Raw genomic sequence first — 12,071 nt, 5'->3', positions numbered from 1 at the left:
ACACTAGTGAACACACAACACCCAACCAACCACACACACACAAACTAGTGAACACACATTCACACACACACACCCACCCACCCACCATAGTGAACACACAACACCCATCCACCATAGTGAACACACAACACCCACCCACCATAGTGAACACACAACACCCATCCACCATAGTGAACACACAACACCCAACCACCATAGTGAACACACAACACTCAACCAACCACACACACACACACAAACTATTGAACACACATTCATTCACACACACACCCACCCACCATAGTGAACACACAACACCCATCCACCATAGTGAACACACAACACCCATCCACCATAGTGAACACACAACATCCACCCACCATAGTGAGCAGACAACACCCACCCACCATAGTGAACACACAACACCCATCCACCCACCCACCATAGTGAACACACAACACTCAACCAACCACACACACACACAAACTAGTGAACACACATTCATTCACATACACACCCACCCACCATAGTGAACACACAACACCCATCCACCATAGTGAACACACAACACCCATCCACCATAGTGGGAACACAACACCCAACCACCCACCCACACACATACCCACCATGGTGAGCACACAACACCCACCCACCATAGTGAACACACAACACCCAACCACACATATACCCACCCACCATAGTGAGCACACAACACCCACCCACCATAGTGAGCATACAACACCCACCCAACCAACCACACACACACACACACACACACACACCCACCCACCCACCATAGTGAACAAACAAAACACCCAACCTCCCACACAACCATAGTGAGCACACAACACCCACCCACCATAGTGAACACACAACACCCAACCACCATAGTGAACACACAACACCCATCCACCATAGTGAACACACAACACCCACCCACCATAGTGAACACACAACACTCAACCAACCACACACACACACACAAACTAGTGAACACACATTCATTCACACACACACCCACCCACCATAGTGAACACACAACACCCATCCACCATAGTGAACACACAACACCCATCCACCATAGTGAACACACAACATCCACCCACCATAGTGAGCAGACAACACCCACCCACCATAGTGAACACACAACACCCATCCACCCACCCACCATAGTGAACACACAACACTCAACCAACCACACACACACACAAACTAGTGAACACACATTCATTCACACACACACCCACCCACCATAGTGAACACACAACACCCATCCACCATAGTGAACACACAACACCCATCCACCATAGTGGGAACACAACACCCACCCACCATAGTGAGCACACAACACCCATCCACCATAGTGAGCACACAACACCCATCCACCATAGTGAGCACACAACACTCAACCAACCACACACACACACACACACACACACAAACTAGTGAACACACATTCATTCACACACACACCCACCCACCATAGTGAACACACAACACCCATCCACCATAGTGAACACACAACTCCCATCCACCATAGTGAGCACACAACACCCACCCACCATAGTGAGCACACAACACCCATCCACCATGGTGAACACACAACACCCATCCACCATAGTGAGCACACAACACCCATCCACCATAGTGAGCACACAACACCCACCCACCATAGTGAGCACACAACACTCAACCAACCACACACACACACACACACAAACTAGTGAACACACATTCATTCACACACACACCCACCCACCATAGTGAACACACAACACCCATCCACCATAGTGAACACACAACACCCATCCACCATAGTGAGCACACAACACCCACCCACCATAGTGAGCACACAACACCCATCCACCATGGTGAACACACAACACCCATCCACCATAGTGAGCACACAACACCCATCCACCATAGTGAACACACAACACCCATCCACCATAGTGAGCACACAACACCCACCCACCATAGTGAGCACACAACACCCATCCACCATAGTGAACACACAACACCCATCCACCATAGTGAGCACACAACACCCATCCACCATAGTGAGCACACAACACCCATCCACCATAGTGAGCACACAACACCCATCCACCATGGTGAACACACAACACCCATCCACCATAGTGAGCACACAACACCCACCCACCATAGTGAGCACACAACACCCATCCACCATGGTGAACACACAACACCCATCCACCATAGTGAGCACACAACACCCATCCACCATAGTGAGCACACAACACCCATCCACCATGGTGAACACACAACACCCATCCACCATAGTGAGCACACAACACCCACCCACCATAGTGAGCACACAACACCCATCCACCATGGTGAACACACAACACCCATCCACCATAGTGAACACACAACACCCATCCACCATAGTGAGCACACAACACCCACCCACCATAGTGAGCACACAACACCCATCCACCATGGTGAACACACAACACCCATCCACCATAGTGAGCACACAACACCCATCCACCATAGTGAACACACAACACCCATCCACCATAGTGAGCACACAACACCCACCCACCATAGTGAGCACACAACACCCATCCACCATAGTGAACACACAACACCCATCCACCATAGTGAGCACACAACACCCACCCACCATAGTGAACTCACAACACTCAACCAACCACACACACACACAAACTAGTAAACACACATTCAAACACACACACACACACACACACAACACCCACCCACCCACACACCATAGTGAACACACAACACCCAACCACCCACACACACACAAACTAGTGAACACACATTCACACACACACACACACACACACACACACACCATAGTGAACACACAACACCTACCCACCCACACACACACACACACACACACACACTAGTGAGCACACACCCGGAGCAGTGTTGTATGTTTTTAACGTGGGCAGACAAAGATAAGATACAAGCCATATTTTTATTTCTAAAAAAGTGAATTCACAACACAGAGAGAGAGCATCAACTCAAACCAGTTGACAGTTGACTTCAGATGCAGGTTTGTCTTCAATATAATCACTGCTCAGAATCAGATCATAACGGACACAGATTCTAAAGACACTGAACAATGAGCACAAATCACTCAGGATTGTTTTCAGAATAAAACGCTCCAGTTTCAATAAACAGTCGACTGACCAGAATCAAAAACACAATATGATTTCATCTTCTCATACATGCAGGTTCACATTCAGTGGTTTCACGTGGGATCATTTTGGCACATTAGATTTGCAGAGGTTTCATATTTCAAGGTTTTGAGCTCCATATGAAGGCAAACCACATGAATAACACACGGCTCTCAAACATCAACTACTCCTGTCCAAAAGGTCACTTTTGTTAATAAAGGTGAAACAAACAGCAAACAAGTGTGCAGTAATCAAGACCTGAAAAACAAACAACACTAATTCAATTCAATCTCAAATGATTCAAAATAAATACACATACAGTGGTTGGCACATAAAAAGAACAGTCCCATTACTAAGCAGAGATTTCGACTGGCACAGTGCTTTAACTAGACTTAACAAATCACCAATGCTGTTAACTTAACCATCAGAAACTCATGCTAGGATCAAGGAAAGGTACTCGATTATCTTCTGACCAGCTGTTGAGGGAAAATGAAGCTGCACGCAGAAAATAAAGCAGTCAGCAGTCAATCACAAGCTGCTTAATCAAACACTGATCGTCTGATTTCTCCACAATCTCAGCGTTAGCTGCACTTTAAAAGACCACATACTGCTACAGATTAAACTCTGTTTAACTAGTTCATTTCATTTAAAAAACTTATTTTCAGGGACTTTTATTTTTATTTTACACTTCCTTCGTTTTTTTAATTTTTTTGTAAAATATTAAGGAAACATTCAATCAAATTATTGATGTACAATAAAATCCACTTAGTATTATTACCTTTCAAAAGTCAAATCAAATTTAAGGGTGATAGTTAATTGATACTAAACGTATTTATTAAATTTCGACAATAAAATAAAAACAAACACACACACAAGAGAAATATAATCATCTAAAATGGAATAACCTTTTAATAACAAAAACATAATAATAATAAATACAAACACACCATAAATTCATACATAAAAAAAGAAAATGTGAAAAAAAAGAAACATAAAACCCCCTTAAATATTACTACCTTAAATATATACATTACAAAAATTTATTTATTAGATTTCAATAATAAAATAAAACAAACAATCCCCTAAAATTTCATTACCTTTTAATAATAAAAAAAAACACAAAATAAAATAATTTAACAAAATATAAAATAAAAATGAACTAAATAAAAACACCTTTCAAAAATAAAATAAAATGTAATTTAATTAAAAATCAAGTAAAATGGGATATATAAGTAGATTTCTGTCATCATTTACTCAGACTCCAAACTAAGATGAATTTATTTCTTCTTTGGGAGACAAAGGAGCTTGAGCAGAATATTCTCACAATCCTTCCACTCAGTGAAAGAGAATCCGGATGAGTGTCATTAAGAAAGCCTCCTGCAGTCGCTTCATACAGAGCTCGTCTCATGGACAAATGCTTTCCAAAGACTGCGTGTCTTTCTGGAGACTGACAGCATCCGACCCGATTTATCCCCTTTGAAAGAAGCCACATTCATATTCAAGTTCATCTTCTTTAATAAAAGGCTCTCTGTCTGTTGAAAGCATGTGATGCATAAATGAATCTTATCTGAGGAGCTGCATGAACTGTGAGATTCATCTGACAGATGATGCTAAACTAAGACAACTAACTAACCCAGGCTGAAGACACACCAAGACTAACTGTTGGATTCATCTCATTCTTTTTGATTTATCCAAAAAAAACTATAATAATTATATATAGCAGAAAATAGCAGAACATTTAAAATAAATTCCAATTGGATTAAAATGTGAAATATTACATGTTTTTTTTTTCTTTACTTAAGGGGACTGTATTTTTTTTTATTAGCTTTTAATAAAATAACTACATTTATTAATCAATAAAAATATAAATCACCTTTCAAAAATAAAATGACAAATTAAAATAAAATATTTAATGCTTGTCTGTATTGATGAAAGGTATTTTAGGGGATATTTTATTTTATATTATTATTATTTTTTAAAGGTAATTATATTTAAGGGGATTTACATTTCTTTTATTATTTTTTCATATGTTCTTCTATTGATTTGTAATTGCTTAATTGTTTGCATTTTTCAAAAGGTATTTTGGGGGATTTTTAATCAATTTTGGGGGGATATTTTATTTTGTGTAATTTTATTCTTAAAAGGTAATTGTATTTAAGTGGATTTACTTTTTTCATTTATTTGTTATTTTATCATTTAATTTTAGATCTTATTTAAAAATATAAGAAAATATAAAATAAAAAAAGACTAATCTTCTTAAATATAATTACCTTTCAATACTAAAATAACAAGATAAAAAAAAAAGAAAAATCCCCTAAAATATATATTTTAACAACACGCACGGCCGCACGCACAAAAAAAAAAATATATATATATATATATATTTTTTTTTTTTTTTTTTTGTTAGAATTGTTTATATTATATTATTATGGATAAGTAATTATATTTATGGGGACTAATTTTTTTTTTCATTACTGAATATTTTATTTGATATTTTCTTTAAAAAAATTATGGAGTAATAAAACTAATAAATTCATGAACATTTTTGAATCCTCTTAAATAATAAATTAAAGTAATAAAAAAATATTACGTAATATAGAAATATATTTACGTAAAATTCTGTCATTTATTTATTTACACTGGAGCAGAGCGTCTGGTGTCAGACAGTGATTATTGAATATTTTCTTAATATTTTATATCTTTTTTAAAGAAAATGATGGAATTATAAACTAATAAATTATGAACATTTTTGAATCATCTTAAATAACTCTCAATTATAAAATTAAAAAAAAAAAAAAAAAAAAAAAGAAAGAAAAATTAAACCCCCTTAAATATTATTACCTTTCCTAAATAGAAAGGGAGAAATATATTCAAGTCTAATTGTGTCATCATTTATTCTCACTGGAGCCGAGCGTCTGGTGTCAGACGGTGATTACTGATGTGCTGATGCCACCGGTCCGTGTTGAGAGTGAAGCTGTAGCTGTCACTCGTCCAGAGCCTGCAGGAAATCAGCCACAGACTCCATCACATAATCAGGAGCGCAGTCCTTCTGCTGCGGCTCCTGGCTGTCTCTGAACACGAGCGCCTCCTCCAGCGTGGAGACCCCGGTCAGCGTGAGCACCGTGGTCAGGCCACAGTTACTGCCGAACAGAACGTCTGTCTCCAGCCGGTCTCCGATCATCAGTGAGCGCGCCGGGTCCACATCGAACTGGCTGGCGATGCAGTCGAACATGAAGCGGCTGGGCTTCCCGATGACCGTGGCCTTCCTGCTGCTGGCCGTCTCCAGAGCGGCCGTCAGACTGCCAGACCCTGCGTCATATTCACACACACGTCATTCACATGTGCATCAGTGAATGACCCCATAGTGTGTTTGACAGGGAGCTCATCACAACAAACGTCACAGCTACAGCTACTGCAAACCCCTGACAGACTTCAGATCAAATGAAAGCTCTTGAAAACAGGTCCATTTCACAGTAAAATCAAAAGATATGTAACCTATCTTCCTGACCAATACATCTTTTTTTTTGTTTGTTTGTTTGTTTTTCTATGAGCTTTTCTAGTAGTCTGTTATGATGCTAGAACACATTTATGTTTCCAGGGCTGTGGGAACCAAATATTTTGCATCTCATTTACATTGTGTATTTTTGCATTAGTGTAATTAAACTAAAAAAATGTTTATTTTTTTTCATTACAGCTTTGAGAGTTTTGGTGAATTGCCATGAAGATGATTTAAGAATGCAAAAATTGTAATAGTCCTAAAATAGGCTTTATTTTCTTATTGTAATATATTATATATATATATACCCCTGATTTTAATAGACAGAATGCATAAAAATATTATATTATGAACATTTTATGTATTTATTTATACTAAAAGCAGTGATAGTTTTGGTGGAGATAGTGTTGAAATAACATTAATATAAATGTCAGAATGCAGAAAGTTGTAATTGTTGTATTTTCTTTCCTAAAAAATAAATAAAAAATAAAACGATTGATATTTGTAAGGTTTTTTTGCTTTAAGAAATTATATGCATGGTGTACTTTAATGCACATTTAGACCCAAAACTGTCATTTTAAAATATGTCTTTAATTTAAGCTGCTAATTATAGAACGTATGTAATACTTCAAAACAGCTTTTTTCATTTCTGTAAGATTTTCCAGGGCTTGATTAAAATGATCTGCGTTCGCACAATTACATCCCAAACTCTCACTTGGCATTAAACCCTGTGGCATTACAACAAATCTTTAGCGTTTCACGATATGCACACAATCTGCTTGTGATTTCAATAAGAAGATGCATTTTCATGAAGCTGAGTGGGAGTCAGCAGCCCTGACTCACCCGGGGTGACCCTGCCTCCTCTCAGCGGGTGCCAGGGGTCCGGGTCAGTGGCCAGGAACAGACACTCGGGGCTCCTCAGGTAGCAGCAGGCTTTAGCGAGCTTCATGAAGGTGAAGTTCTCGTCGTATCCCACCAGCACCGCCTTCACATCCGGGTCCAGCGGGCAGGTGTAGATGCTGGCGCCCGGCTCCGCGTCCTCCTCCTCCGCCACCGGAACCCCGGCGTCCCGCAGCTCCTTCATCACCCCGCCGCAGCCGATCACGTACACCTTCCCCTGCACCCGCGCCACGTCGCGCAGGTAAGCGGCGGAGCAGTAGGCCGAGCTGAAGATCTCCTCCTCCACGACGTCCGTGAAACCAAGGCGGTTGAACTTCTGCACGTAGTTCTCCCGCGGCCTGGTGCAGTTGTTAGTGACGAAGAATACGCGTTTGCCGCGCTTCTTCAGCAGACTTACCACCTCCGGAGCTCCGGTAACGGCTGTTTCTCCGTTCCAGATGACGCCGTCGCAGTCGAACAGCACGTTGTGTTTAGCTTCCAGCAGGTCCCGGATCTGAGCGCCGCGGAGCGTTACACAGCCCCTGCCGCCACCCGCCGCGCCTGCCATCCTGCTGGCTTGAGATCCTATGATGGAAAACGACGAACTGCGTCTGTTGTATTCAAACGCGCTGAGGTAACGTTAGATAACGGTTAGTGGAACGAACGGAGAACCGAACGCGACCCAGTGGAGCGGCTCACCAGCGCGTCCATCTCTGAGGCGAGAACAGACGAGATCCAATCACGTTTTAGGATATTGCAATGGACACACCTACTCCTCCGCGTCTTCCAATCAGAAAGCGAGCAGATGTAGATGATTAATATGAAAGAAGAAGGTGGTGCTTAGAAGAGGTGAGTTCTTATTGGCCAGGTGCGATTGTTCTAATTTATAATGTTTGCATATTTTATAGATTGTACAGCTTGGTATCAGATTGTACCTTTTTAAGAGATAATATAAATTAAATCTATACTAATATGTATATAGATAATAAATATATATATATATATATATATATATATATATATATATATATATATATATATATATATAAAAAATAGTATAATAAATATTTTCTTTCTTTAAAATGTAAAAAAAAAAAAATACTTTATTATATGTCCTTTGTAGAGGATGCCAGGACTAAGTTATTCAAAAATAAAATAAACAAGACATTAAAAGGCATGTATAGACAAAAACAATATAATTTATATTCAGTCAGTTTTTATGTTTCAGACTATTTTTAGCCAAACTCTGTAAAGAGATAATTCTCAGCTATTTTATTAAAGATATAACAGAATGATTTAATATACTATTGTTATTCATACAGTCTGTGCGTAAAATGTCCAGGAGGATATATAATACTATGCATTTGTTAATAATTATTTCTAAAACGATAGGAATTGGAGTTTGCCCTCTCTGACTAGTTGTACTAGTTAGATAAGATAACAGCGCTCCACAGAGCACTGAGCAGTGCATGACAAAGAAAGAATAATGTTAAATTCTAAAGCATGTCAAAATTATTATTAATTGTTAATAATAATATAGTAATAACATTTCCTCCAAATTATTAAAGCAAAGCACCGCAGCTTTCTCCTGATGCACCGGTCTCCCAGACGCAAGGTGGCAGTAATGTACACTAGCGTCTGATTCACGTTTAGAGAATCGGTTCACTTCAGTGAACCAGCTCACATAGTTCCCGTGCGAAATTTAACGTTTTATTTTTGCACTGAACAAACAAGTAGTCACATACCACTGTTCATCGCAATATTTCCGAATACATTACACACAATATGAAAAGAGTTGTCGCTAAGATTCGAGTGATTTACTCGAATCGGTTCAACAGAATCATTAACACGATTCTCATTCGCGAATCACTAGTGCAGGAAGATAAGAAGCTGTTTGACCGCCGATGCAGCTCTTATGTAAACGAATAATATGATTAAATCTCTTTATAAAGCGTTTGAGGTCAGGTGGAAATCCTACAGGCACAGATTTGTCCCCTGGATGGCGTTAAATCTGCAGAAAAATGAGAGGTAAAGTTCAGTTTGTGCTCTGTCAGGCACAGCCATGTTCAGATTTACTGAGTTCAGTTTGTTTGTTTTCTCAGAACTCTTCGTCAGGTGAAGAATCGATCGCAAGATAAGTTAGTCGAAGATGAGGAGGTGTTCGGATCTCTTGTTTGTTTATTCACTGAACTCCTGAAAAACGATCTGAAGAATCAAAGCGAGCTGCTCCGGTTCCTCCCTCAGGCGAACCGCGACAAGTACACTAACGTTCGGAATGAAACACGCGATGCTCCGTCTTCAGTGATGTTGAACGCTCTGGGCTTCCGGATCGAGCGGAAGCGCAGCTCTCTGCGTTTGGCGGGAACTGGCGTCTTTGTAACGCGGGGACGCGCGCCGAGAGGAAGTGTTGTGGCGATGTATCCAGGTGTAACACGTCACTCATCTTATATAAATAATAATTTAATAAACAACAACACTTATTTTAACAATACTAACATATTTTATAACTATTATTAATAGTAACATTATATTTAATTATATATATATATATATATGATTTCTTTATATGATTCAAGCTATTACTGATTTTAAAAAATATTTGTTTTTAGTAGTGATTAATGCATGATAACTAATACATTTAGTTTTTTTCCCGTAGTATTTTTTCCCGTCCATCTATTATGTAAATTCATACTTGTGATTAGACAATGTATTCAGTTATCCTTTATGACGTCACTTGTCAGTGTATCGCTTTCGTTCAGAATGATTTGGTCATCTTAAACAATAAATAAGAATATTTAAATATTTAATGCATTTTCAATTATGACAATAACAAATATAATTTATCCATATATAAATATAATTAAACCTATTTTTATATCATGATAAATAATTATAATTAAAGAAACAACTACTAATGCTTTATTTACGAAGTAGTATTAATAATATATTTTAATATTATTCATATGATTAATGATTCATGATTAATATTAAGATACTTAACAATAATATTTAATAATAATATAACAATAATATTTAATAATAATATAACAATAATAATGTTATTATTGTTAAGTTTTAATAGATAGTTATTAAATAATATATTAATACTATTATTTTTCTATCACATTATAAATAATAATAATTAATAATAATAATACTACAGTGGGTATAGAAAACAATTACCCTTCTTTAAAATAATCACAGTTTGTTGCTTTGCAGCCTGAAATAAAGACGGACACAGTTGTTCTTTATTTCTTAAAGAATTATTTTTTTATTATTAAAAAAAAATATTTCAGGCAGCAAAGCAACAAAATGTAATTATTTTAAATGTGCTGATTATTTTCAGTACCCACTGTATAGTATAATAATAATTATTAATAAATTATATATTTCTTATTAATAATAATATTTTTTATTATTAATTAGTATTAGATGTAATAATAATTATATAATATTAAAATAAAATATTTTATTTATTTTTAAATTGGTGATAAATCGTAAATGTTTTAGTAGTGTTTACTACACAATGTCTCTTTTTACATAATTATTAGGAATTGTATGTATATCATGCATTTTCATACTATTAAAGGTTAGGTTAATAGCACAGTGCTCAGTTATTGATATCTGAATGTATTTTACTCTTTTAATTGATTTCTATGTCATAAATATTAATTTTGGTTTATACTCTTGTATGTCTTCATCATCATAAGAATGCTGTTGTGATGTTCTCCTTTCACAGGAACCATCTATCAGGCGGATGAGCCCATCTTCTTCCAGTCGATCAGAAATCCCTTTGTGTTTCGATGCATTGATGGTGTTTTGATTGATGGGAACGACAGAGCGCTCTCGAAGACTGTGTACCGGTGAGCGGCATTCACAGCACATTATGAGTGCACCACATAGACACAAATCAAACGTCTTGACTGAATAACAGATCGTGTAGCGGACGGGACAGACTCGGCCCCTTGTGTCTGAGCGACTGCTCCTGGCTGACCTCTGACCCCGTGAACCCTCTCGCCGTGGGACAGTATGTCAACAACTGCTCTAACGGTCAGTCAGTCAGGTTGGACGAGTCTCACCCTCCACAGTTCTTAAGGAGCACATCTTTGAGAATAAAGTGGCTTGTCATCCACAGAAAAAGCTGCGAACGTCTGCTATCAGGAGTATGACGTGCCTGAAGGGTTTCCTCTCGAGCTCCGTCAGTTCCTGCCCAATGTAAACTACAGAGCTGACACTCAAAGGCAAGATGAGAGACTTCATATGCTGTTATTAATATTACTATTAGGATATTATTATTGACATTTGCTTATCTTTCCGTTTCTATTTCAGACCTTTGCGCTGTGTGGTTCTTGTGTCACTGAGAGAGATTAACTGTGGTGAAGAGCTCTTCTCCAACTACTACACAATTGTGCATTGAATAATTTTTATATATATATATATATATATAAATAAATAAAAGTTGATTGATTTGTATTATACATATAGTTCACGAAAAAAAAAAATGGACTTGTATTTTGGGCTGAAGCAACAGTTTGAGGTAA

General features: G+C 37.9%; 2 protein-coding genes across 2 annotated transcripts; one reads left to right on the top strand and one right to left on the bottom strand.

Moving 5' to 3' along the window:
* Positions 1–4,350: 4,350 nt before the first annotated feature.
* LOC132132572 (chronophin-like) lies at positions 4,351–8,269 on the bottom strand. Its single transcript, XM_059545000.1, has 3 exons — positions 7,495–8,269; positions 5,997–6,464; positions 4,351–4,629 (listed from the first exon to the last, which is right to left on the bottom strand). Exons 1-2 carry the CDS (start codon positions 8,096–8,098, stop codon positions 6,139–6,141), a joined length of 930 nt encoding a protein of 309 aa, XP_059400983.1. The 5' UTR covers positions 8,099–8,269; the 3' UTR covers positions 4,351–4,629; positions 5,997–6,138.
* A 967-nt stretch (positions 8,270–9,236) lies between these two features.
* On the top strand, positions 9,237–11,955 carry setd9 (SET domain containing 9). Its single transcript, XM_059544664.1, has 6 exons — positions 9,237–9,558; positions 9,633–9,955; positions 11,270–11,393; positions 11,465–11,580; positions 11,666–11,771; positions 11,860–11,955. The coding sequence occupies exons 1-6, from the start codon at positions 9,461–9,463 to the stop codon at positions 11,945–11,947; spliced, it is 855 nt and encodes a 284-aa protein (XP_059400647.1). The 5' UTR covers positions 9,237–9,460; the 3' UTR covers positions 11,948–11,955.
* Positions 11,956–12,071: the final 116 nt, after the last annotated feature.

This window comes from Carassius carassius, chromosome 49 (genome assembly GCF_963082965.1).
Source record: "Carassius carassius chromosome 49, fCarCar2.1, whole genome shotgun sequence".
Lineage (NCBI taxonomy): Eukaryota > Metazoa > Chordata > Actinopteri > Cypriniformes > Cyprinidae > Carassius > Carassius carassius.
This window is presented reverse-complemented; position numbering and strand designations above follow the sequence as displayed.

Coding starts and splice junctions, on each gene's coding strand:
- LOC132132572 (XM_059545000.1), bottom strand. CDS start 8,098: ATGGCAGGCGCGGCGGGTGGCGGCAGGGGCTGTGTAACGCTCCGCGGC. Junction 6,465..7,494: donor AGGAGGCAGGGTCACCCCGG/GTGAGTCAGGGC, acceptor AATATGACGCAG/GGTCTGGCAGTCTGACGGCC.
- setd9 (XM_059544664.1), top strand. CDS start 9,461: ATGATTAAATCTCTTTATAAAGCGTTTGAGGTCAGGTGGAAATCCTAC. Junction 9,559..9,632: donor AATCTGCAGAAAAATGAGAG/GTAAAGTTCAGT, acceptor TTGTTTTCTCAG/AACTCTTCGTCAGGTGAAGA. Junction 9,956..11,269: donor TGTTGTGGCGATGTATCCAG/GTGTAACACGTC, acceptor CTCCTTTCACAG/GAACCATCTATCAGGCGGAT.